This window comes from Erinaceus europaeus, chromosome 1 (genome assembly GCF_950295315.1).
Source record: "Erinaceus europaeus chromosome 1, mEriEur2.1, whole genome shotgun sequence".
Taxonomy (NCBI): Eukaryota; Metazoa; Chordata; class Mammalia; order Eulipotyphla; family Erinaceidae; genus Erinaceus; species Erinaceus europaeus.
In genome coordinates, this window is record NC_080162.1 from 103,348,797 (window position 1) to 103,376,280 (window position 27,484).

The following is a 27,484-nucleotide window of genomic DNA, read 5'->3' on the forward strand; positions in this document are numbered from 1 at the left end:
CACATGGGGTTAAGCACATGTAATTCTAAGCACAAGGACCTGTGCAAGGATCTAGGTTCAAGCCCCTGGTTCTTCACCTGCAGGGGGGATGCTTCATAAGCAGTGAAGGGAGTCTGCATACGTCTGTCTCTCTCTATCTCCCCTTCCTCTCTCAGTTTTTCTCTGTTCTATGCAATAAAATAGAAAATATGGATGCCAGAAGTAGTAGATTTGTAGTGCCAACACTGAGCCCCAGCGATAAACCTAGAAGGCAAAAAAAAATGCTTTTATTATTTTACATCTTAATGAAAATAACAACTGTCCTTTCATCAAGGTGAAAAGTAAACCCTAAAATTGATTTAAGTGGAAATAAACACTAAAAGGACTTATTTTTAGTGAGTATATATATTCAGTGGTTTTTCCAGTTAGAAAAAGGCCAAGAAATTATTGACTATTTTTATCCCAGAGATTAGATTAAAGGGTTTTTTTTCTTTCTTTCTCTTCCTCCTTCCCTTTCTCCTTCTTCTCATCGTTCTCCTTCCTTCTCCCTCTCTCTCCCATCCCCTCCCTCTTTAATTGTCTGACAGTAGGTCAAAGAAGACCAGAATACTGCTCTATTGTTTTATGCAGCACTGGGGATTGAACCCAGGGCCTCACATATGCAAGGTATATCTCTATAACTGTGCTACCTCCCTGTCCCCTAGTCCAGAGAGTGAAACAGGAGCATTGTTTTGTCCTGACATATAATTATAGCACATTTAAATCTTAAACAATCAATTTATGTAATAGTAAGAAAATGAAAGTGCAGGGACATTTGGGCATAAGAAGATTGAAACATTGGTTGCTTTGGATAAGGAATATAGTAACCAAAGAGATTATTGTGGATGAATATGTTCTCTAAATACATTGAAAAATAGTCTAACTGCTATTAAAATGAGAATGGTAAGGGCTGACAAAATAACTCATTTGGGTCATGTGCTGCTTTGCCCTGTGCATGACCCAGTACATTTGAGGAAAGTTTCAATACTTCAGGTTGACTTTAAAAAAATAAATAAATAAATAAAAGGGGGTCGGGCGGTGGCGCAGTGGGTTAAGCGCATGGGGCGCAAAGCGCAGGAACCGGCGTAAGGATCCCGGTTCGAGCCCCTGGCTCCCCACCTGCAGGGGAGTCGCTTCACAGGCGGTGAAGCAGGTCTGCAGGTGTCTATCTTTCTCTCCCCTTCTCTGTCTTCCCCTCCTCTCTCCATTTCTCTCTGTCCTATCCAACAACGAATTGCGTCAACAAGGGCAATAATAATAACCACAACGAAGCTACAACAAGGGCAACGAAAGGGGGAAAAATGGCCTCCAGGAGCGGTGGATTCATGGTGCAGGCACCGAGCCCAGCAATAACCCTGGAGGAGGAAATAAATAAATAAATAAATAAATAAAATAAATAAATAAATAAGATTTTAATTTATTGGGGCCAAGTGGTGGCGCACCTAGTTGAGCGCACATATTACAGTGTGGAAGGACCCAGGTTCAAGTCCCTGGTCCTACCTACAGGGGGAGAGCTTCATGAGTGGTGAAGCAGTGCTGCAAGTGTCTCTCTGTCTCTCTCCCTCTCTATAACCACCTTCCCTCTCAATTTCTGGCTGTGTTTATCCAATAAATATCGATTTTTTTAAAAAAAAAAGAAGCTAAAGTTAAGAAAAAATATTTTTATTTATTTTGGATAGAGACAGATTTTGAGAGGGGCAGGGGAAATGGAGGGAGAGAGAGAGAGAGAGAGACCAACCTGCAGCACTGTTTCACCATTTTTGAAGCTTCTTCCTAGCAGGTGGAGGCCAGGGACCTTCACCCCAGCTTTTCAAGGTATATAATTCACTATTATTAAGAAAAGAGCAAAATGGTTCTAATAATAGTATATTCTTATTCATAAGAACTATGATGTACAAGGCATAATTTCCAAGCAAAAATGTTGTTAGTGACTATTCTAAATTTTAGCTAGAAACGCTCAAGTCATTGCTTTGTGTACTCTCTGAGATCTACAAATGTATCAGATGTTTCGCTAGATCATTTTCTTTCAAGCACAGACTAGAAGTATTGTTAAGTATATTATTTGAATGATAGCGTAAGTATTGACTTAGACAATATGCAAGTACTGCAAACAAATAGATCCTATGGGGTGAAGATGACTCAGACCCTAAAATACTGAAGACAAGAATTTTTTACGTTAAAAGCTCTGTTCTTAGCTTCACTGCATGCTTAATATTTGTTAATTCCTACCTTTGTTGTAAAACAGTATTTTATTGAGTAAAGACTATGATGATATGTAGATGCTGACTACATTGTCCATCAAAAATTTCAGAAAAAATATATCATGTAAGGAGGAGTAGGGTGGTAGCGCAGTGGGTTAAGTGCATGTGGCGAGAAGCACAAGGACCGGCGTCAGGATTCCAGTTCGAGCCCCCGGCTCCTCACCTGCAGGGGAGTTGCTTTACAGGCATCTATCTTTCCCCTTCTCTGTCTTCCCCTCCTCTCTTGACTTCTGTCCTATCTAACAATGACGACATCAATAACAATAACAACAATAATAACTACAGCAACAATAAAAAACAACAAGGGTAACAAAAGGGAAAATAAATAAATAAGCATTAAAAAATTAAAAGTATATATAATGTACCCCAAAGAAGTTTTTTCCTGTTTAGAGGGTATACGAGTAATAGATGTGAATGGACAATGTTTTATACAGAACTCAGGGAAAAGCTCTTTTACTCTGCTGTGGCTGTGGTAGAAATCTTGAATTCATAGGACCACCAATATTGTTCATTTCAATACCTTTTATCGCTAGGGTTGGATGAATGAAAGAATTGACATATCGCTTTCCTTATCTGTTATTAACCAGTCCAAACCTATGCAGGAAATGGAAAAGGAAAAAAGCTTTCTTTTCTAACAAAATTTTTATTATCTTTATTATTTATTGGAAATCGAGAGGGAAGGGGGAGATTATAGATAGAGATAGAGAGCTATCTGCAGCATTCCTTCACCACTTGTAAAGCTTTCCCTCTGCAGGTGGGGACTGGGGGCTTGAACCTGGGTCCTTACGCAAGGTAACATGCATGCTCAACCAGGAGAGCCACCAACTGGCCCCGAGCTTTCTTATTTCTGTGTCATCTGCATGTACCTATAGTCTAGCAGTGAAGTTAGGCATTGTATTGGCTGTAGGGATTAGCAGCAAGATAAATAGGCACTATTGATAATAGTGAGACAGGTAATTTCCTGTCACTCAAGATGTTAAGTTGCCTGTCTAGTATTTTTCTACCTCAAGGGAGCCTTTTTTATGACTCACCTAAACCTATTTATCTTTTTTTTTTTTTTTATTCCCTGGAGTCGGGCGGTAGCGCAGCGGGTTAAGCACAGTGGTGCAAAGCGCAGGGACCTGTTAGGATCCTGGTTCAAACCCTGGGCTCCCCACCTGCAGGAGAGTTGCCTCACAGGCGGTGAAGCAGGTCTGCAGGTGTCTCTCTGTCTCTCTTCCGCTCTATCTCCCCTTCTCAATTTCTCTCTGTCTCTATCCAATAACAAATAAATAAATATTTATTTATTCCCCTTTGTTGGCCTTTTTTTTATTGTTGTAGTTATTGTTGTTGTTGGACAGGACAGAGAGAAATGGAGAGAGGAGGGGAAGACAGAGGGGGAGAGAAAGACAGACACCTGCAGACCTGCAGACCTGCTTCACCGCTTGTGGAGTGACTCCCCTGTAGGTGGGTACTGGGGGGCTCGAACCGGGATCCTTCTGCCAGTCCTTGTGCTTTGTGCCATGTGCGCTTAACTCGCTGCACTACCGCCTGACTCCCCTACTTATCTTTTATTGTACTTGAAGTTAAGGGTGCTGAAGTGAGGAAAGCATGGGATGCACACATTTGTTATAAAGACATATTTGAATCTTACAGATTTATTATTAAAAACAGCTTTCTTCTTTTTCTTTTCTTTTTTTTTTTTTTTTTTAACTCTAGGGTTATTGTTGGGGCTTGGTGCCTGCACTATGAATCCATTGCTCCTGGAGGCCATTTTTCCCATTTGTTGCCCTTATTATTATTGCCATTGCTGCTGTTGTTGCTGTTGGATAGGAAAGAGAGAAGTCGAGAGAGGACAGGAAGACAGAGAGTAGGAGGGAAAGATAGACACCTGTAGACCTGCTTCAGCTCTTGTGAAGCAACCCCTCTGCAGATGGGGAGGTGGGGGGGGGATATTGAACTGGGATGCTAGTCCTTGCATTTCGCGCCATGTGTGCCTAATCAACTGCACTCCGCCCGGCCCTACAGATTTATTATTTATTAGCTATGGGATCATGGAAAATTTCTTAACCTCTCTGAGTCTCTTACCTTATTTTTTTAATATTTATTTATTCCCTTTTGTTGCCCTTGTTGTTTTATTGTTGTAGTTATTATTATTGTTATTGATGTCGTCATTGTTGGACAGGACAGAGAGAAATGGAGAGAGGAGGGCAAACTAGAGGTGGGGAGAAAAAGACACCTAGACCTACTTCACCACTTGTGAAGCGACTCCCCTGCAGGTGGGGAGCCAGGGGTTCGAACTGGGATCCCTACCCCAGTCCTTGCACTTTGGGCCACCTGCGCTTAAACCGCTGCACTACCACCTTATGTAAAGTGTACATAATCCACTTTTTTCCCTTATGAGATTACCACAGGATGAACTGACCCAGTGTAGGAAAAAAAGTGTAGATGGGTGAGAGACAGGAGGGAATTCTCAGGGGCTCAGTGAGTGACCAGTGAGGGAAATGGACATAAGTTGGTGTATGAGTAGTGTGCAGACATCTGCCTTGTCAGTCTTTATTTCCCTAATGAAGCAATTAAAGAAAATTTCCTGGTGGGGCCAGACCTGTCTCACAGGGTAGGGTGCATGTGTCCTTTTGTCATGTGTATGGCAAATATCGGTGACCTTGGGAGAACTACTGTAGTTTCAAGTGGGGGTGGGGTGGGGACACAGAACTCTGGTGATGGGAACCATATGGAATTAAACTTTTATCTTACGGTTTTTTGTAAATCAATGTTCAATCACTAATTAAAACAAGGTTAATCAGGGGTAGGGGCAGTGGAATCACATGTGTGTGAGGTCTTGGTGCTGCAAAGAAAAGTCGTCTGGCAGAGTACTTGGCATAAAATGGTTCCTACTAATAAATATTAGTTTTGTCTTTTTTTATTCCTTCCTTCTGCTGCTTTAAAGGCCTTTTATAGTATTGGTTTCATTTTAATTTCTTTTCATTGTTTACTTGTATTTATGCCTACATTTTAAACTTGATATTGCTTAGCTTTGGGTTCTATATTTACGTATTATGCAGCCATTAAATATTTCTTTATTAAGTGAAAGATACTCATTAGAAAGCATATTTATTTAAATAATTACTGTAACTTGAATGCAGTGTTTATAGTGGCAAATGGTCAGATGATGGTTAATGCCAGTGAAAGCTAATTAGTGTATGAAATAAATGTTATTTTACCCCCAAAGTAATACTTTTGGGCTCAGCAATTTAAGCTATTTTACTTGTGTAAGTGACCCTTTTCTCAATAATTTTTCCTGACAATTAGAATATACAGCTAAGTACAGAAGAGGATAAAATTATTTCTAATTTTGTCAAAGGACGAATCACTTTGGTATGTATTCTACAAGTGATTTTTTCTTTGTACTTATGATTCTTATTTCAAACCTAATTTACAAGCTAGTCTTTTAATATTATGTTATACTTAGCTAGAAAATGTTTAACCAGAAGAATGCTCCCATGTGCTGCAAGGGCTCGAACTTAGGTTCTCACACTTTGGTAAAATGTGTACGCTAGCTGCTCAGCTGTCGGTCCTGTATCTACTTATGTGAAGTGTTGACTGACCTTTATGAACTAGGTTGTTCAGTTTTAATGAAATTTCTCTTGACTTTGTGGCCTTTTTATATTTTGAAAAATACCTTTACATATACTTTGAAAAAATATGGAAAAGTAGTTGAATAAAATATAATGTGTTCATGGGATAATTACACTAATATAAATAAAATTCACTGGAAGTTAAATGTAGAAGTGACTTAGAGCTTATACAGGTCTAATTCAGTCTTCCAGAATGATTACTTGCCTAGCTAGTGGAACTAACAGCCCACTGCGTAGTAAGATTAATTAGGTTGATGGCCTGGCTGGTTAGGTGTTTCTTTCCTTCACTTCTGCTTGTGGCTTTTCCTTTACTCATTGTGTGTTAGTTCAAGAGGACAACTTCTCACATGGAAAGGTACCTTCAGCGTAGTAATCTATGCCAGATGTTCAGCTTTCACTAATAAATAAGCTTTTTAGTTTCAGTGATCTGACTTTGTAAGATTAAATTCATGTTTCCTGGGAACATACCATTTTCTAAGAGAAGAGTGCTTAAATATCAATTTTTAAAATTTTATTGGAGGATTAGTAATGGTTTACAGTACAGTTGTTGATACATAGGTACAATTTTTAAATCTCCCCATGGTAGGTGTCTGCAGAACACTCTCACTCCCAATTTAGGATCTTTTCCGTCATGGTCCATCAGGACCCCAAGGCTTTCCTCAACCCCTCTAACCTTTCCATCCCCAGAGTCCTTTGCTTTGGTGCAATACACTCCAATCAGTCTAAGTTTTGCTATTATATAGTTTTTTTTTATTGGAATTTGAAAGGTAAGCTAGACAAAAATTATGTATTATTCTAAGATTATTTAAATTAATCTATTTTCATTAACCCTTATACTTTGAAGGGATAGCATTCAATTACAAAACCTTAATATCTTCAAAGAATTAGCCAACATTCCGTGTTTAGAACAGGAGTTCAAGGGGCTGAGTGGTTCCATACCTGGTTGAGTGCGCAAGGGACCCAGGTTCGAGCTCCCGGTCCCCACCTGCAGGGGGCAAGCTTCACAAGTGGTGAAGCAGGGCTGCAGGTGTCTCTCTATCTCTCTCCCCCTCTGTTATCCCCTTCCCTCTCCATTTCTGGCTGTCTCTATCTAATAAATAAAGATTTAAAAATTTTAAAAAAGAACAGGAGTTCAGCAGAAGTTTATAGGTATTTAAATTGAGAACAATGACTTGTTTTTTTTCTTTTTTCTTTGCTATTCATTTTTTTAACTAAAAATGTTGATGATTATTTTCACATATAAACAAAAATCACTTTTTTTTGTCCCTCTTACTCCAAAACTATTCTCTTTTTTATAGGAAGGGGGGGGATCAAATCTTCCTTGTCAGAAAACACCCAGAGTCATAGCACTGTGATCTGCTGGTGATGTAAAATAAGTAATAAAAAATGAAGGAAGTGCTCTCTCCTTATTTGTCTGGTTGAATCATTCCTGGCCGAGTGGGCACCATCATTGGATGGGCAGGAGGTCTCATTATTGAGGGCCCAGGCATCATTTGCATGTCACCTCCAAAAGGTGGCTTCATTCCAGGAGCAGGTCCCACAGACATCATCCCAGGAGGAGGAGGGCCCATCATGGAAGGGCCTCCAATATGGGATGCAGGCATCATACCAGGGAGAGGAGGACCTGGGAGATTTGGTGGAGTTGGGATCATAGCCCTTGTAGGAAGAGGAGCAGAGAATGGAGTAGGAGGAATTTTTACCTTGTTGAAATGTAGCCGTTGTTTTGTCAATCAGGCTCTGAGTCTGCTCTTCCATCCATTTTGGATAGTAGTCATATTTTCTTTATGTTTTCTGCCACTGAAGAGTGTTTTTCTTTTTTAAAAGCTTTTAAAAAATATTTATTATTTATTCCCTTTTGTTGTCCTTGTTGTTTTATTGTTGTCCTTGTTGTTTTATTGTTGTCGTTGTTGTTGGATAGGACAGAGAGAAATGGAGAGAGGAGGGGAAGACAGAAAGGGGGAGAGAAAGATAGACACCTGTAGACCTGCTTCACCGCCTGTGAAGCGACTCCCCTGCAAGTGGGGAGCCTGGGGCTCCAACAGGGATCCTTATGCCGGTCCTTGCGCTTTGTGCCACTTGCACTTAACCCGCTGCGCTACTTCCTGACTCCCGCAGCGTGTTTTTCTTATAAATGAAGAATCCTGGGTGAGGTATGTATCAGAGTAGTCACAATAAAACTTAGGCATGTTGCTCAGCATGTCGTTGGAGACACTAGTCCTCTATTCACTTCTTTTAAAGAAAAATATATTTATTTATGGTAGAGGGAGAGGGAGAGAGAGAAACTGGTGGATGCAGTTAATATCAAGACCTCATGCAGCACTTAAGCCACTCCACCACCTTCCCAACCACTGCTACTCACTTCTTTGTGGGAGAAAATACATTTGAGTGACTATAAGATGTTTAGTTTGGTATATTGCACCAAAGTAAAAGACTCTTGGGTGGGGAGGAGGGTTCAGAGCTTGGAACATGATGGCAGAGGAGAAACTAGTGGGGGTTGAATTGTGATATAGAAAACTAGGAAATGTTATGCATGCACAAGCTATTGTATTTTACAGTCAACTGTAAACTATTAATCCCCCAATGAAGAAATTAAAAAAATATATTTAGTATGCCAAGTTGAGTAATTTATTTTAAGCTGTATTAGCAAGTTGTGTGGAAGCATAGTGATATTTTAAAACTGTATATTTAGTATAACTTTCTATTTATGGATAAATAGACATTTTATTTCTTTTCATACTAAAATTTCTTGTGGGGAGAATGTTTGTTAAAAATTCAGATTCCAGTGCTTGACTTCAGAACTTACAGAACTAATATTTCCAGAGTGTAGAAATCTGCATATTTTGCTCAAAATTTGCCAACAACTTCTATTTTGCAAAGAACTCTGTTAAAGTGCTGGGCTTTTTAAACTTAACAGATTAGAAATTTGGATTAGCAAGTATTTAGAAACTACTCAAATTCTTGATATTTTAATACTGACTAGATAACTTGACTATGTAGACAAAAGTTTGAAAAAGGATTTATCTGATCAGTATGGACAAAAAGTCACATATAAAGGTCCAAAATAAAAAAGTACCATTTATGTTATAAGTTAAGAACTTTAAATTGTGGCATTAGACGCAGAGCAACTTACTTGCTTTATCATGCATTTTTACTTTGGTACTTGGGCACTGATTCTGCTGTCGTAAGAAAATATTTTCCGGAGTCAGGCTGTAGCACAGTGGGTTAAGCGCAGGTGGCACGAAGTGCAAGGACCGTCGTAAGGATCCCTGTTCAAGCCCCTGGCTCCCAACCTGCAGGGGAGTCGCTTCACAGGCGGTGAAGCAGGTCTGCAGGTGTCTATCTTTCTCTCCCCCTCTCTGTCTTCCCCTCCTCTCTCCATTTCTCTCTGTCCTATCCAACAACAATGACATCAATAACAACAACTACAGCAACAATAAAAACACAACAAGGGCAACAAAAGGGTAAATAAATAAAATTTAAAAAAAGAATACAAAACTACTGGCCACAGGTGGTCATAGATAACAGTTTATAAAAAGAGTTTAAAAAAAAGAAAATATTTTCTTTATTAATTTAATTGCCTTGCTGACTTTTTGCTCAGAGTAATAGCAATGCTCATACTGCCATGTCAATAAGTAAATAGAAGTTAAAGCTATTGTGTGAGACAATAATTAGGTTTACTTTTTCTCTGCTTATGTATTCAAAGTAAATTTGAGTTCTTTCAGCAGTTATCTTACTACATCTATAGGGTTATATTTTGGGGTTAAGCCTAAATTTGAAATTAATATTAGTTGTTTTAGTGAAGAAGACAAGGTTGTTTGGGACTTGATTGTGAAAGTTAACATTATGGTGCATCTTTGTTGAATAAAGCACCTTGGGGGACCTCTTTATGGTCACTTTAAGCACTGGCAAGGTACACTTTGGAGATGTTTTCCCTTTTGTAAAATGAAATCCACAAGAGTGTGGATACTCTGTGTTCTCTTTTCTTAACATTAAATCCTAGAGAAGAGGATAAATAAATGAGAAGTAAATATGTATACTTAGAGCCTTGTACCTTGTCTGTCACTGGGTAAAAGTTCCTATGACATGTGTTAAACAATAAATCAACTCTTTGAATGCCAAGGAAAAGAAAGAAAGAAAAAAAGAAAGAAAGAAAGAAAGAAAGGGAGGATGGAAGGAAGGAAAGAATATATATCCTGAAGATTTTTGTCATGGTTAAATGGCACATTAAACAAAATATTTAGAAACGTGCCTAGATGAAATGAACACTAAAAAAATATTAGTTACTATAATTTGTTTCTTAGGCGCTTGATTTTCTTGAATCCTTTTTCTTTACAACATTATTCCAAATATTACTAGTAGAAATCCAAGTTGGTGCTTAACCCAGGGTGATTCTGGATTCAATACAAATGCTTCTTTTCTTTTTTTCTTTCTGTGGTACTTGAGACTTCATGCATGTGTGATTCTGCTGCTCCCAAGCCAACTTTTTTTTTTTCATTCCTTTTATGTCATATATATACACTGGAGTGTGTTGTGTTATCTCTTAACCCTTCAAATGTTTCTTTCTTTCTTTCTTTCTTTTTTAACTGAAAACCTAATACTATTCTATTGCCTTAGCTTTCACTTCTTTTATGGTTTCATCATGTTTGTTTTTCTTTTTTTACCTCCAATAATAAACTCTAGATAGCCAGAATAAAAGTTTACATTACCTGGATGTACACAAATTGAAAATTATTATCACCATTAAAATAAACCCATATAGCATTTGATATTTACATGATTTTAACCCATGTCCTACCCTTAATATTCTTGTCAAATTTCAGGTTTTGGCTTATTATAATCATCTTTGACAATAGCCTTACTGTAGTCCATTCTACTTACCATGCCAAATTGTTCTTTCTAAAATAGTCCAATCTTATTTCCCTATTAAAACTTCAGAATATCTTGTTTTTTTGGCAGAATTAAGTGAAAATTCTACAGGCTAAACAAACAGAAAGGCTCAATTTCTTTCTAGATACTTATTCTGAGTATTATTCACCATAAGTGTCTATGGTGGCTGACTCATTGTCTCCTGGTTTTATCTTCAGTCTTTCCCTGGACTTCACTAATTGCTAGCAACATCTTGGATCTCTGCTGAGTGATTTTACTTATAGGTGGGACTTAAGAATAGACAATAGTAATGGAGGACATAGGTGAAATTTGGACAGTGTGGCATATTATACCAAAGCAAAGGACTCTGGGGAATCCGGGAAAGTGACATTGGAATTCTGGTGTGTTTCCTAGACACCATCAAGAGTAGATGAGAGGTTGTGCCTGTCTGTTAAAGACTATAATGTAAACCATCCCTCCCCGCCAATTAAAATAAATAACTAAATAAATAAATAAATAGAGCTTGGATCTTTTCTAACAGCTATCTTTAATGCTACCTCTTTCAGAAAACTTGCCCTAATTCTACTTAATTGCATGGATAGCTTAAGTGCATGTGCCTTTTCTAGATTCTGATCTGATTTTTATCCAGATTTCTGATATAATTGTAACCTGGAAGTAGAGGATTTAAATTAAAACTTGACTTCTAGACTTTTAATATTCCACCTGTCCTAGCATTCTTTCTGTCTGATTAAAGTTAAATGCGTTTGAGGCATCATGGGACTTCTGTGACAGCAAAAGTGAAAGTCAGACATATTAATATTACATGATACCCAAGATCATGTTAAAGAATTGTTAGAAAGGGGGCCAGGTGATGACATACCTGGGTAAGTGCACACATTACAGTGCACAAGGACCCAGGTTCAAACCCCTGGTCCCCACCTGCAGGGGAAAAGCTTCACAAGTGGTGAGGCAGTGCTGCAGGTATTTTTCTGCTTCTCTTCCTCCCCTCTCAACTTCTCTCTGTCTCTATCCAATATTACATAAATAAATTAAATATTTTTAAAAGAGTCATTGGGAAGAAGGGAGGATGAGGGAGAGGGTCACTTGTGTCCTATAGTGTTCTCAGTTTAGGAAAATTTTCCTATGGTTGTATTCTATTTAGAGTGTGTGTGTGTGTGTGTGTGTGTGTGTGTGTGTGTGTGTGTCCATCCCCATCTGTCTGTCCAGATTCCCAACATCAAACAAGCATTGTTATTGTTTCATATCCTAATGACTGGGAATTGTTAGGAGAAACACCTAAGAGAAAACTCATAGTTGACTTTGGGAACTGTGGCTAACTGATGTGATAACCAGTTTGCTCTAGTTTCTAGAACTACTTAAATGAGAATAGAGAAAGGGTATAAAAGGAATATAAAAGGGTATAAAAGGAAGTGGAGAAAGGAAAAAAAGGAAAAAGGAAAAGGGTATAAAAGGAAGTGGAGAAGCAGGGCTGCAGGTGTCTCTCTCTTTCCCTTTCTATATCTCCCTTCCTCTCGATTTCTGACTGTCTCTATCCAATAAATACAGGTAATAAAAAAAAATTAAAGAAAAATTTTTTTAAAAGAAATGTAAACTTGGTGTTGGGGGACCAACAAGATAGGTCACCTGGACTGTGCTTATTTTGTCACTCATAATTTGTGTTGGAGCCTAGCCACTACCCCAACTACTCAAAAGGAATCTTTGGTCCTCTGGTATCTTTCCCTTTCTCCCTCTGTCATTTTATCTGAAAAAGTTGGTTGATAGCAATTAAGTCCTGGCAATGACTACAACAACAACAACAACAACAAAAAGAAGTAGAAGAAGGGGGGAGGTGGTGGCACACCTGGTTAAATGCACATAGTACTAAGCACAAGCACCTGTGCAAGGATCCAGACCTGCAGGGGGTCTGCTTCACAAATGTTGAAGCAGATCTGCAGATGTCTATCTTTCTCTCTCCCTCTCTATTCCCTCTCCCTTTAATTTCTCTCTGTCCTATCCAATAAAGTGGAAAACATGGCCACCAGGAGCAGTGAATTCATGGTGCTGGCACCAATTCCCAATGAAAACCCTAGAGGCAAAGGGGAGGAAGGAAGGAAGGAAGGAAGGAAGGAAGGAAGGAAGGAAGGAAGGAAGGGAAGAAGGAAGGAAGGAAGGAGAAGAAGGAAGGAAGGGATGGAGGGAGGAAGGAAGGAGAAGAAGGAAAAGAGAAGAAAAAAAAGAAAAAGTGTTGGGAGTCATGTAATCAGCATATTTTGATAGACCTATGAATATTTGGCATAATCTCAAAAAATCTGTCTTTAAGAAAACATTTAAGTTACTACTAGAAGAATATAACCTGGTATTTAAACCATTAAAATTCATCCATCCTTATTAGGAAACAAAATGTTTCAGTGTTATATAGGGTATCCAGCAAGAGAAATATTTGTAAGATCATCTTGGAAAATTTTTTAAAGTTTTGTACCAATATGTCCCCCCCTCCTCTTTTTGGCGGAGCTAGAGCCTTGCTCATATACAGCATCACCACTCTAGTCCACTTTTCTCATTTGGAGAGAAGGGAGAGGAAAGAAGGGGTAGATCACAGCACCAAAATTGCCTCTGGTACCTTAGCTTCTCCCATGTGCTGGAGTTCAAATCTGGGTTGCATTTATGGCAATTCAGGAGCCCTACTCACTGAGCTTTCTGACCCAGGACTTGTTTTTTCCCCTAATATTGTAGCATTCTTTATATTTTAATTGATGCAGTTTCATACAGGAAAACATTAGTGACTCTGACATCAAATAGAGGGAAGACTAATAGATTTCCTAAAATGTATCAATTTTTCAGCAAAGTATCTGTGAAATGTTGACATCATTTGAATGAGACTGAGCAAATCACTGCAGAAATATCCAGTTTAAGTCAGACCTGGGACAGGGCCAAATCACCAACATTACAAGCAGACATCAAGAATGAGACTATCTTGTTTGTTTTTTTTTTAATGTTTTATTTTATTTATTTATTCCCTTTTGTTGCCCTTTTTGTTTTATTGTTGTAGTTATTATTGTTGTTGTCATCGTTGTTGGATAGGACAGAGAGAAATGGAGAGAGGAGGGGAAGACAGAGAGGAGGAGAGAAAGATAGACACCTGCAGACCTGCTTCACCGCCTGTGAAGCGACTCCCCTGCAGGTGGGGAGCCGGGCTTCGAACCGGGATCCTTCTGCCAGTCCTTGTGCTTTGTGCCACCTGCGCTTAACCCGCTGTGCTACAGCCCGACTCCCCCTATCTTGTTTTAAAGGACTAGTAGAAGTGAACTTTTTCTTTGTGACCCCCTCCTTCTGATTACCTTGTGAATCCCTTACCCAGACACTTTTACCCTGTCACCCCTTAACCTCATCCTTCTTTATCCCTCTATTTAAAACAACATTTTTTAAAATCTCTTCTCTGGATTTTATTTTGGCTTCTGGCTGAATATGTGCTCCCTAAATTATAATTCTTTGATCCCAGATAAAAACACATTGCCTTTTTTGTCTCTTGAATTCTTATGTTGACACATCTTTTTTTATACTTTAGTTAATAACTCTTTTCTAATTTTAGTGTTTATTTCACATCTGATTGAAATATCTCACTCTTTTGGTTTGCAGTCTTTAAAGGACAATAATTCTAGCCTGCTAGATGACAAGCCAGCTCCTTAAAATACTTTTCCATTCTCTTTTTGCCTTCCCTTTGAAAGGACTGTTTCACAATCTCACAACTGTAATTTATATAGCAAACTGAGAAGCACCAAGTTTCTGTAATCTACTGGTACTTTACTGCTTAACTCTAAATAACTTTAGAAATGTAATAATTGAGAAAAGCTACATAGAATCACAGTAAGTTCATCTACCAATTTAGATGTACTATTTAAATTACCATAATATTATTTTGGTTTTCCAGAGGGTTTTTTGGTGAATAATTACATTATCTTTTAAAGTAAAACCTGTTACCAATTTAAAGAATAGTAAATACAACATGCAGTGTTTCTGAATCTTTGTACTTCTTTTTTGTGTAAATAAAAAATATTTTATTGTGCAAAGTTGACCTTTTGCGGGAATATAAATAAGGAAAAATGCGCTCTCCAGGGATCATTAAGGAACATAGACCAATACAAAGAGAATGGCTTGTGATTTCAAGAGCACATTTTTATGTTACATGTACTTAAGAGTATGAAAGCTGCAGTGAAAAGAGCTTTCAAATAATTACTATTGAAATCAAACCTTCCATTTTTATTAGATCTTTGAAATAAGAGAATTGTGAGACAGAAATGAAAACTTCAAATGAAAATTTAAGTGTCAAATTAGTTTTTAAATCCTCTACATTTCTCCTACTATTATATTAGAGTAGATCTATCAAAACATTACTTTGAGATCAAAACAGTTTTGAGCCACAATCTAATAAAATGTGTTGTATTTTCGTTACCATGTCACTTTATGGTGTTTCAAAGGAAACAGAGTATCTTTAGCCTAATCTATAATAGTAAATTATTTTGGAAATTTGGCTTGACATACAAACAGATGTGTTTTCTTGATTCTTTTTAAACAGAGGGTTAGTGGTTTGTGGTATATTCTTCCTGTGATTGGCATTAAAAGCTTTATTTTACAGCTTGCAATGAGGGACTCTTGGGTAAGGGTAGCTGAGTTCCACAAACTAAATTCAGAAACTGTCAATCAAGATCTCACATAGGTTACTTACAGAATGAGTTTTTTTTTTTAACTGATTTCACCAAATGTCACCTCATGCTGTCTTTGATTGGCACAGCCTGGCAGGGAGGATGGATGAATCTGTCACCGACTGGTTAATTGTGTTGCTAGTCTCAGTCTGACATCAGGTCTTTGACTCTTAAGTGGCTCAATACAAAACAAATTAGCAGATTGTAGTCATATTTCTCATTCTATATGCTTTGAATGCAGTCCATAAATCATATTGACTGACACACAAGTAAATGATGAAAGCTGCTTTTGAGTCATGAATCTAGAAAGCAGCACTGTGAAGGTGCCATGGAAGGATGCATATGGTTGACCCTTTGGGAATTTCCTAGGAGCCAAATGTCTCTTTGCTACAATTGTTCTTAAAAGAAAAGCTTTTGGGTAATGCAAAAAGGATCTAATATGTCAGCAGATTCTCTTTTACAAGCTCCTTTGAAATATAAGACGTTTGTCTAAGGATTTTTTTTTTCTCTACAAGTTGTTTTTCAGCAAAATGTTAGAGCATGGTAAAAAAGAAAGAAAGAAAAAGTGGTTACCTTTAAAATTTGACAGGTGTTTTTACTTATTTATTGAATTTTGGAATTCAATTTATTGAATTTTGTGTTGTTAAAGAGAAAGAAAAATGTTTATAATAGAATTTTTTTCAGAAAGGAGCACTAGGGCTATCTAGGTAGTTGAAATGTTTTCTCATTGATATCACTTAATTATTTTGACTGTTAAAATGTTAAAAACCAGAACATCTTTAATGAAAATGTCAAGATTTTAAAGGTAATTGTAAAGTTACTTAGATTACTTCTGCTCTGGAAAATGACATATTACCAAGAACATCAACAGTGGAAAAAAAGTGTTTTGTTTATATCAAAATGTGCCAGGAGTTATAGGCATCAGAAATCAACTGTCAGAGATGTATTTTGCGTATGCAGATTTTTGAAACATTAAACATTCCCATCTAAACATAAGTAGTGTTTAAAAAGTTAAGAATAATCAAAACTTTTAAAGAGTATTTGTATATGTTTTATGGCTAGGAAATAGACAAAAATAATGCACACTTTCTCAGAATTTAACTTTTTAAAAACTTAAAAGATGAACATTTTAGTTAACTGTGAGCTATGAAATGGAAGATTTTATGTATTTTGAAAGTTTGTAAAGTATTTTATAAATATTTTAATCTTTTATTTTTCAAAACAATAAGTATTTATTATGAATAGTCAAAAGAAACTTAATGTCAAGGTTTTTTATTATATGCTATATAAACAAAAAGCTAAGCTGTGTTATTTATACACATGCATATGTGTATATACTTTCATTATCTCCTTCTACCAAATTTGTAGAATCGCTTGTAATTCTCTTCCCATCATTTCTGGCTTTACTTTTGTGCTTATGAGATGAATGACAATGGTAATTTGGAGGCAATTTATTAATCTGCCTTTGCAGTTTGTACCATTATAGTGACAACCTAAGTAAGACTTGGCACTGATTTGATGGAGAAGTACATAAGACTAAAACGCACTCATGATCCCACTAGGTCAAAATGACATTTCCATTAAGTATTATCAAGCCTATTACATTGTAATTAAATCACATACCATTGATTTCGCCTTTTCTGTTACTCCTTCCATTCATATTGATATTATTCTATTTAAGGGATGTTGCAGCATATCTCCCAGACTAATTCCTCTTGGGTTTAGGGGATCTTGGAGCATGCTGAGTTTGGCATTGTTTGCAGCATTCCTTTTTGGCAGTTCATCAGTATCTGTCAAATATATTGTTTGCATCAGCTTTTATCTCTCAAGTTTTTGATTGAGTCATTGTCATTCCATGTCAGATACTCAGTTTTTCACTGTGTATCATATCTAACTGCTCAAGATTCATTCATATAAGTGCCTTGTTTCTAGAATAACTTCAAATATATCATTAACAAGTGAATGTTCTAGACCACATCTTGAATTGTACCCATGTTCTTTTTTTTCTTAGAAAGTTAATTCTATACAAACATTTGGTACCAATGTATGTAGAGATTTATATTTGAGAGACTTTTTTTCCCATGATTTTCTGTGTTTATTGGCCATTGTGACAAGTAGGAAAATCATAATTATCAAATTTTACTAGGTAAATATTAATACAAATGAGACAAAACATGAAACAACTTCCCAAACTTATTATTATTTAACTTACATTCATTGGTTTTTGAATCTTATCATAGCAGTCCATCACCAAATAATGTAACTGTGGGTTGAAGATAGTCATACTAGCAATAGAATTACACTTGGAAAACAGTACTTATGTCTTAATTTTTTATTGGTGATTTAATATTTATTTACATACCTATGAGTTTTTTTAACATCTTAAATTTGTAGTTGAAATCCAAAGTCCGCTTATAGAAAGTTTATACTAACATTGATGCTGTATTGTCACTTAGCTATGTAATCTAGAGGTTAAATATTTTAATTGATCATTTTTATAGTTTTTAAGAGAATATTATTTAGCTAAAGCCTATCAGTGAAGGTACATAAAGTTTAAGGAATTTAAAAAAAATTTTAAAAGTTTTATAATAGCTATAGTGAAAAAAACAGGATACTTGTCATTTACCTAGCTACCTAATTCTAAACTATCAGATTATTTTTCAAAAAATTTTAAAAACTCTATGTAACTCTGCCAATGATTTTGAAATCATGTTGATGGGCACCCCATTTTGTCCCCATTCTCTGAAGCTGTGCTCAAAGCTAATGTTATGATTTGAAGTAAAAACTATTTATTCAAAATATATTTTAAATTTAAGGTACAATTTAAATAATAGGAACTAATTCTTAACTTCTTTTATTCTGGCCTGATTATTATACTAAGGGCAACATAAAGAATATTATTATATGAATAAAATGGCCTGTCAATATCATAGTTATTTTATATTGTGTCATTTTAAAGTGCATTTAAAATATTTGAGACATTTCCAGAGATCTAAATTAATATCAGATGGTTTTTTTGTTTGCATTTTTTGTGTTTGTGTGCAGCTAAGAACCTTCATGACATATCCCAGAGGATAAGCAAACTAGATTGTTAATATTAATTTTATTATTACGCTAAAAGGCATGAGTCAGAATGTAGTAGCAGAAAAGTCAGCTGTCACTGTTGTTCACCCCCAGAAAATAACAACAAGAATTCTAGGAATATAAGTTCAGAACACTTTATTCTACATTTCTCTGTGTGTTTATGTTTTGGTTTGGATATTTGTTTTAAACAGGGGAAAGTTGCTCAGACTGCTTGCATGTCAGCCTGCCAGCATCTGTCAACATCTCTAATGCAGATGCTCCTGGACTGTGAGTTAAAACAAATAAGCATGGGAGCCGTTCAGCAGTTTAATTTAGATGTCATTCAGTGTGAATGTAAGTACCGTATTGGTTAAATCTCATGTATTTCTAGGATTCTGTACTTAAATTGAATGGGGGAAATAGTCTGTAATAGGATAACTCAGTAAAAAGACAAGAGACCTGAATGAGTTAAACTTTGAACAGCCTGATGCACCTTCTTTTTAGAAAGTGAAAAATAGCAGCTTCATGTTTCAGAATTCTTGAGAGAGACACAAGGGCGTCAGTGCAGAGTAGGATAATTAAATGGATAATTTATTTTCCCCCTTAAACTTTGGCATGGTCATTTTTGCCTTTCTACCAGTATTTGGCTAAAGTTTGTCATAAAATAATGAAATCATTCTACATTTGTTGTACTTACTTTTCATATAGGTAACTTTTTAGGTACTTGCTAGGAAAGATACTTTTGGAGCTTTATAATGCATGTGAATTTTTATTATATTTTGCATTCTTGGTTCTCTTCCTCAAACAATTTCTGAAACCTTTACTCTTTTCATTGTTTTCACTTTATTTTTTTTATATGTAATGAGGTTAGCTGGCTCCATAAGTCAATGTAAACATTAGCTAGTTAGCTTCAAAACTTGCTATGTTAATTCACGCTTAAATTATGTGCATGTTTATATATTGCCACAAGGGTTACTGCTTGGTCTCAGCTCCACCATTTCAGGTAGCAATTTTTTTTAATTTTAATTTTATTATTTTTTATTTTTTATTAGTTATTTAGTATTGATTTACAGAATTACAAGGTAATGGGTACAACTCCACACTGTTCCCACCATCAGAGTTATGGATCCCCAATAATCCCTCCATTGTAAGCTACAGCAGTTCTCCTAAGGTTGTAGATATGGGTTAACTATTATTTTTGTAACCATCTATCTATATTTGTATATATTTGGCCTTTTCTTTTTGCGCCCCCCCCCCCCCCAGGGTTATTGCTGGGGCTCGGTGCACCACAAATCCTGCTCCTGGAGGCTATTTTTTTCCCTTTTGTTACCCTTGTTGTTTTATCATTGTGGTTATTATTATTGTTGTTGTTGCTGTAATTGTTGGATAGGACAGAGAGAAATGGAGAGAGGCGAGCAAGACAGAGAGGTGGAGAGAAAGATAGACACCTGCAGATCTGCTTCACCACTCATGAAGTGACGACCCCCCCCCCCCACTGGTGGGGAGCCAGGAGCTTGAACAGGGATCCTTGTGCCTGTCCTTGCACTTCCCTCCATGTGTACTTAACTCACTGTTGTACCGCCTGACGCCCTCCAGGTAGCAAATTTTTGTTCTTTTCATTTCCCTTTGATAGAGGATGAAAGGGAGAGGGGGAGAAGAGACACTAGCACCACAACCCCACTGCTTTTGTAGCTCCCCCCCCTTACAGGAGGTTCCAATCAAAGTCCTTGCATATGGTAACATGTGCACTCTGCTGGGCAGGCTACCACCCAGCCCCCAAGTTATAACTCTTTTGAGCCTGTGAGACAGCTCATCTGGGAAGGAACCACCTTTGCCATACATATGACTCAGGGGCAAGTCTGTCCCTATCACACTGGATGAAGCTTTAGTGCCATTCCCTCTGTCTGTCCCTCTTACATTCTGTCTGAAAAAGTCAACCCAGAGCAATGAAACCTTGAAAACAGCAACAGCAGCAACAAAAACAACTCTTTTAATATAGGATATAAGTATATAAAGAACAGTTTTCAATCAGTGTTTTCAAATGAGAGTTAACACTGATTAAATGAAAAAAAATCTTTGGCTGATTATTGAATCAAACATCATTGTTAACAAATTGAAATCCCTGGAGCACAAAAGGATTATAAATTATTGGATGCAAATGTTTATAACATTCTGTGTGAAAGACATTAAGAATTAAATGTCAGCTGCTTATAACTGAAATGACACTTTTTACACAAATATTAAATATTTGTCCACTGGTATAAGACATTCTGCTAGGAAAAACATGTTTGGTATTATAAAGGATAATTACATAGGTTCTTTTATCAGAATCAGTTGTCTGTTACACAAATACAAACTTCAAAAAGCTAGCTTGTTTTCTTTAAAAAAAAAAAAGGTGCTCATTTATAAGTATCAAAGGTTTTCCCTAAGGAGTAGAAGAATTCACTTTCTTTTCCTAAGACATGCTTATAATTTTATTTAAAAAATTGTATTTCTTTCTTAAAATAAAACTTCCACTTATGAAATGATATTAATTTTTTTTTGTTTTGTTTTACCTCCAGGGTTATTGCTGGGGCTCAGTGCCTGCACTATCAATCCACTGCTCCTGGTGGCCATTTTTCCCATTTTTTGTTGCCCTTGTTGTTGCTGTTGGATAGGACAGAGAGAAATCGAGAGAGGAGGGAAAGAAAGATCAACACCTGCAAACCTGCTTCACCACTTGCTTGAGAATCGACCTACCTGCCGGTTGGGAGTCGGGGCTCAAACCAGATCCTTACGGGGGCGGGGGTACCTCTTGCACTTTGTGCCATGTACACTTAAACTGGTGCACTACCGCCCAGCCAACGATTTTAAAGAAAATTTAAAAGTTGTCTTATGCGAGTCGGGCAGTAGCGCACCGGGTTAAGCGCACATTGAATGAAGCACAAGGATCCCGGTTTGAGCACCTGGCTCTCCACATGCAGGGGGGTCACTTCACAAGCAGTAAAGCAATGAAGCAGGTCTGTAAGTGTCCCTCTGTCCCCCTCCCTCTCCATCTCTCCCTCCTCTCTCAATTTCTCTGTCTTATCCAATAAAAAAGTGAAAAATGGCCACTGGAGCAGTAGATTCGTAGTACTGCCCTGAGCCCCAGTGATAACCCTGGAGGCAAAAAAAAAAAGTCTTAGAAGATCATTACTTTCAGTTGGTAGTGCTCCTATAGAATATTTTGCATAAATATTGTTTGTGACATTTTTGTTTTATGACACCTTGAATGTAGTTTCAGGACTGAGAAGACAGCATAATGGTTACACAAAAGACTTATGCCTGAAGCTCTGAGGTCCCGTGTTCAATTCCTAGCATCACTATAAGCCACAGCTGAGCAGTGCTCTGGTACATGCATCTCCCTCCCTCCATATCTCCCTCTCCCTCTCTCTCTGTTTCTCTCAGGTAAAGAGATAAATAAATGTAGAGTCAAAGGAATTTCACAGTTAGATCCATCAGCAGCATTTGAATGTATCTTTTTAACTAGGTTTTTCTTAATTGCAGTAATTTACTCTAAATAAAATTTTTATTTCAAAAATGAAAATTACTGTTAGACAGTTGAGGATATCTAAGTCTCTGTGTTCTCTTACCTTTCCTGTAAGGATCACCCTAACCCTACTTTTTTAAAATTTCTTTATTGGGAGATTAATGGCTTACAGTCGACAGTAAAATACAGTAGTTTGTACATGTATAACATTTCCATATAACAGTATCCCAGTAGGTCCTCCTCTGCCATCATGTTCCAGTATCTGAACTCTTCCCCCAACCACCATTACTTTGGTGCAATACAGCAACTCTAGTCCAATTTCTGCTTGGTCTAACCCTACTTAGACGTCAAGGCATATACCCTCATATCTTTGTGTGTCTGTCCTTCATAGAACAGTTCCTACCCTTGTTTCTTTGGGTGGAGCCACTAAATGTTCTTTGTAAAAGGCTGGTATTTTTTTTAATATTTATTTATTTATTTAATATTTATTTATTCCCTTTTGTTGTTTTATTGTTGGGGTTATTATTATTGTTGTCATCATTGTTGGATAGGACAGAGAGAAATGGAGAGAGGAGGGGAAGACAGAGAGGGGGATTGAAAGATAGACACCTGCAGACCTGCTTCACCGCCTGTGAAGTGACTCTTCTGCAGGTGGGGAGCCAGGGCTCAAACCGGGATCCTTACTCCGGTCCTTTCGCTTTGCACCACCTGCGCTTAACCCCTGCGCTACAGCCTGACTCCCAAAAGGCTGGTATTTTTAATCTCTGGAAGACACTAAGAAAGTTTTAATCCGGATCATATAGGGAAAAAAAAAAGATCTTCATCCGTAAACCAGTCATATGAAAACTTCCTCTGTGTCATCTTCTTTTTAAAAATGTATATAATTTATTTTTTTTTAACTTGATAACACAGAGTAATTGAGAGGGCTAGGGAGATTGAGAGGGAGAAAGAGAGACATCTGTATCACTGCTTCATCATTCCTGAAGCTCCCCCCATCCCCCACAGGTGGGGACTGGGGACTTGAACCTGGATCTTTATGCATGGTTCTTCTTCTAGCGTTTGCCCTTCTTCCGTAGCCAGTCAACAGGTCAGGTTGAAAGCTGTCAGGAGCTGCTTGTTGCTGGCTTTGAAAGTGACTGGGATCCATGTGGATTCAGTCGGCTAAGAAGGATCGTCAGTTTCCCCAATGAATGGGTACTCACGGGATGCACCACGAGAAGGTCGATCCAATGCATCCCAATGCATGGTAATATATTCACTCAACCAAGTGTGCCTACCCATCCCGTCATGTCTTCTGAAAGCCAATTCTGTTCTCATGTGATTTTAGATCCAAAACTATTCTTCAACCAAACTGGTTTGAGTACTTTCTGTTTAATGTCTGATACCCAAAGGTGAATTCAGAGATATTCAAGTGTGAGAGAACCATTATAACAAATATTGCAATATAAGAAATGTTGTTCCTTCTTCTGTACTTTATGTATATAAAGCCAAACTGTCAATACATTTTTGATTTCCAGAGTGTACTTTTAAGTCATAGAAATTATAGTTCTCTAGCTCTATATCTTACTCTTTTTATGATTGTTAAGGTGCTTTGCTTATACTTACATAATTGGCTTTTGTTTTGTAATTTTAAGATTATCTCTACTCAGTTTTTTTAAAATGTTATTTATTTATTAATGAAAAAGATAAGAGGAGAGAGAAAGAACCAGACATCACTCTGGCACATGTGCTGCTGGGGATTGAACTCAGGACCTCATGCTTCAGAGTCCAAAGCTTTATCACTGCGCCACCTCCCAGACCACTCTATTCAGTTTTAAAAGATTTCCCACAGCTAGTCTGTTAGGATCTATTTATTTATTTATTTATTTACTTCCCTTTTTTGCCCTTGTTTTATTGTTGTAGTTATTATTGTTGTTGTTATTGATGTTATTGTTAGATAGGAAAGAGAGAAATGGAGAGAGGAGGGGAAGACAGAGAAAGAGAGAGAAACATAGACACCTGCAGACCTGTTACACCACTTGTGAAGCAATTCCCCTGCATTTGGGGATCCGGGGGCTGGAACCAGGATCCTTACACAGGTCCTTGCGCTTTGCACTACCTGTGCTTAAACCGATGTGCTACCGCCCAACTCCCTGTTAGTATCTTTTTACATCAAAATACAATATTATCTGCCTTTTGTAAAATCATGTTTTATATATAGTCTAACAAGGTCACTAGAAAAATTGTTGACTACAACCTAGTATCTACATATTGAGTTGTATATTAGTGGTCTTCCAAATGTAGTCCCCAGATGATAAGCAACTGGGAACTTATTAAATAGGTGAATCTATGAGCCCCACATACTAAATTGGGACTTTGGGCACAGAACCCAGCAGTTTCTTTTTGACTAGGTCCTCCAGGTGATACTGATGCTGAATAAAGTTTGAGAACCACATATGTATCTCCCCTGTCATACTGACTTATATTAATTATTCAGAATCTTACGGGTTTGTTAGTTTGTTTTGTCACAGGGCCTCCACACCTACATGATTCTTCTGCCTCTCACAGACGGTAGCGGTAGCTTCTTCCCAAACCTCCCCCCCAATGTGTGTGTGTCTGTCTGTCTGTGTGTCTGTCCCTGTCTCTGTCTCTTTCCCAGATAGAAAATAAGAGGCAGAGAGGGAAAGGGAAGAAAGATACTGCTCATGAAGCTTGCCTATGCACATACTCTTATGTGGTCGATAGGGTCTTGAACCAGAGTCCTTTAGCATGGTAAAGTGTGCTCTGCCAGCTGAGCTATCTCCCAGCCCCAAGAGTATCTTTTAAGATTTTTTTCAACTAGCCACTGATTCCCCAGTTGAATCTAACATACTTTTACTCCAAGACATAAACAACTTTGTAAGATGTGTTGCTGGTATATAATGGTCATTGAATTTTTCTCATCCATCTCTGAAAATGATACTGTTTGATTTTTGATAAACTCATACCAACTCACAGTAATTACTTTCTTAGGAGGCTGAGAAACCATTACTTAAAAGTCTGTGACTACTAGATTTTCTAAGACTCAAATGGTCAGTCTTCAGGTAGGATTAGCAAAAGTGAGGGATATAGAACGTTGGAAAATTTCAGTTCCCTACGTCACTCAGCCCTGTGCTATTAGTTTTTGATGTGTTTTATTTTTCTGTTGGTAAAAGAATTAGCACTGATCTTCAACCACTATGTTGGTATTCATTTTCCCAGTATTCCTTCTTTCCCCCCCCCTTTTGTTGCCCTTGTTTATTGTTGTTGTTATTACTGTCATTGTTGTTGAATAGGACAGAGAGAAATAGAGAGAGGAGGGGAAGACAGAGGGGGAGAGAAAGACACCTGCAGACCTTCCTCACCTCTTGTGAAGCCACCCCCTTGCAGGTGGTGGCCGGGGACTTGAACCAGGATCCCTGCGCAGGTTTTTGTGCTTCACGCGCTTAACCTGCTGCGCTATCTACCGCACACCCACCCCCAAGTATTCCTTCTTAAATTCACACTTAAGAATTAAACTGACTTGAGCTGAAATTTCAGTCAGTAACTGAATTTTTCTATATAAAATTAATTGATATATAGCATAATTCATTTCTTCCAATGCTTAATGAGAGCCAACGAGCCATTTCTACACATTTATACATAGGAAAGCTATGACTAGTCAAGTTTCATAGATCTTAGTCAGGTTGGGAGTAGACGGACATATAAACAACATAATAAAGCCTAGTCACTTCTTTGTGGGAGTACTTGCAGAAAGTGAACAATTAATTCCACACCATGAGTTGAAAAGATTGATTAAAATAGAAGTAAAATTTGAATTGGTCCTAAAGAGTGAGTAGATTTTATCAAAAGTAGAGAGAGGGCCGTGGAACTAACTCACCAGGTAGGGTGTATGCTTTGCTGTATGCAGCCCAGGTTTGAGCCTTGGCACTTTGAGGGAGGTCCTATGCACCAAAGAAAGCTTTCTGGCCTCAGTCTCTCTCTTTCCCTCTCTTCATCCCTTCCTTTACCTCTGAATGAAGAAGTAGCCTACAGCAGTGAAATTGCACATGTGTGAAGCCCCAGTTCTAGAGGAGATCAAAAAGTAGGGAAGGGCATTCTGAGCAGAAGGAATTCCATGAACAAAAGTTCTGTGCTGAGAGAATGTGTAGAGGATCTTCAGATAGTCTTGTGTTGGCTTGACTAGAAGATACATGATGAAAGGTGAAGCTGACAACAACAATAAAAAAGCAACAAGGGCAAAAAAGGGAAAACAAATAATAAATATTAAAAATTTAAAAAACAAACAAGCAAAAAAAAAAAGAAAGTTAAAGCTGGAAAAAAAGGAATACTCCTGAATGTTTGAACTTGAGCTCCATTTAATAAGCATTAGAGATCCATTAGAGTTTTTTTTATTTTATTGTGATTCAACATTAATTTTTAAAAAATATGAGATAATAGGTGTATGTATATGTGAGGTAGGGCTCTGGAGAGGGGAGGTTCCAAGACACATTGGTGAGGTCTTCTGCCCAGGGAGTTATGGATGGAATCATAGTGGCATCTGCAATTTGTTGGCTGAAAGGTGGCAAGATATAAAGCAGGACAAGATGTTTAGTGAACAGGTACCAGAAAGGAGGAGTAGAGCACATGAGAATAAGGATCTTAGGGTTGAAAGAAGCTAGGAATTCTATTTTAGGCATGTTTCTAGGAGACTATAACTTTAGTATTTTTCACTTGAGCTTGATAGCTAACATGCAGACACACTAAAAAATATCGTCTGGAAAGACAATGTCAGTTGAGAATGGGGCTAGAAAGCTGGATATGGGCAGAGAGTAGCATCCAAATTTGAAGAAAATATATGAATACAATGAACTGTTACACCATCAGTCTAACCCAGGGCCATCATAAATCAGAACTGTAACATGATAAAACGTATGGCATATAAACTTGTTTCATGGGGGATCTGAGCTGAAATTAGTGGAAAAGAGTTTTTCTTTGGACAGTGGGAATAAAGAAAAATGGATGGATCCCAGACATTTGGGAGCAGGGAATACATAAAAAGTATTATTTGATATGACAATGATGGTTCAATCAGAAGATCACTGTGGAAGAGACCTATGGAAAAAAAAAATTCATGATTAGAGGATGAAGCTGAGAGGTAGTGTGAAACAGGAGAAAAGCAGGAAGCAAGTAGAGTTTAAAATATTTAGTATAGATAGTTAAATTCAGTGTAGAATTTATAATTGTAAGCACATGAAGAATGAAATGCTCATAGCATATTTGTCGAATAAGCAAATTGACAGATCAAGAAGTTTCTAGAGGTTTTTTTTTTGGTTAAAATTAAATCAATAAAACTTAAGGCAAAAGGTATGACTTTGGAATTCTACATTAATTTATTATTTCTTAACTTCTGTGTGCTTGGAACTTAAGGGATAGTGGCAAAGAAAACAAACTCTTAATCTTTTTGAGGTTTAA

The 27,484-nt window shown here is 37.3% G+C and overlaps 1 protein-coding gene and 1 pseudogene across 4 annotated transcripts in view; one reads left to right on the plus strand and one right to left on the minus strand.

The window, feature by feature from the left end:
- Positions 1–27,484, plus strand: part of EXOC6 (exocyst complex component 6) — a 208,150-nt gene that overhangs the window by 125,903 nt on the left and 54,763 nt on the right. For all 4 annotated transcript variants that reach the window (XM_060191952.1, XM_007516793.3, XM_060191945.1 and 1 more), the window contains one exon: positions 18,738–18,879. In XM_060191952.1, coding sequence (XP_060047935.1) covers positions 18,738–18,879 — 142 coding nt within the window. The remainder of the gene's footprint in view (positions 1–18,737; positions 18,880–27,484) is intronic.
- LOC103107953 (U1 small nuclear ribonucleoprotein C-like) lies at positions 7,303–8,082 on the minus strand (annotated as a pseudogene).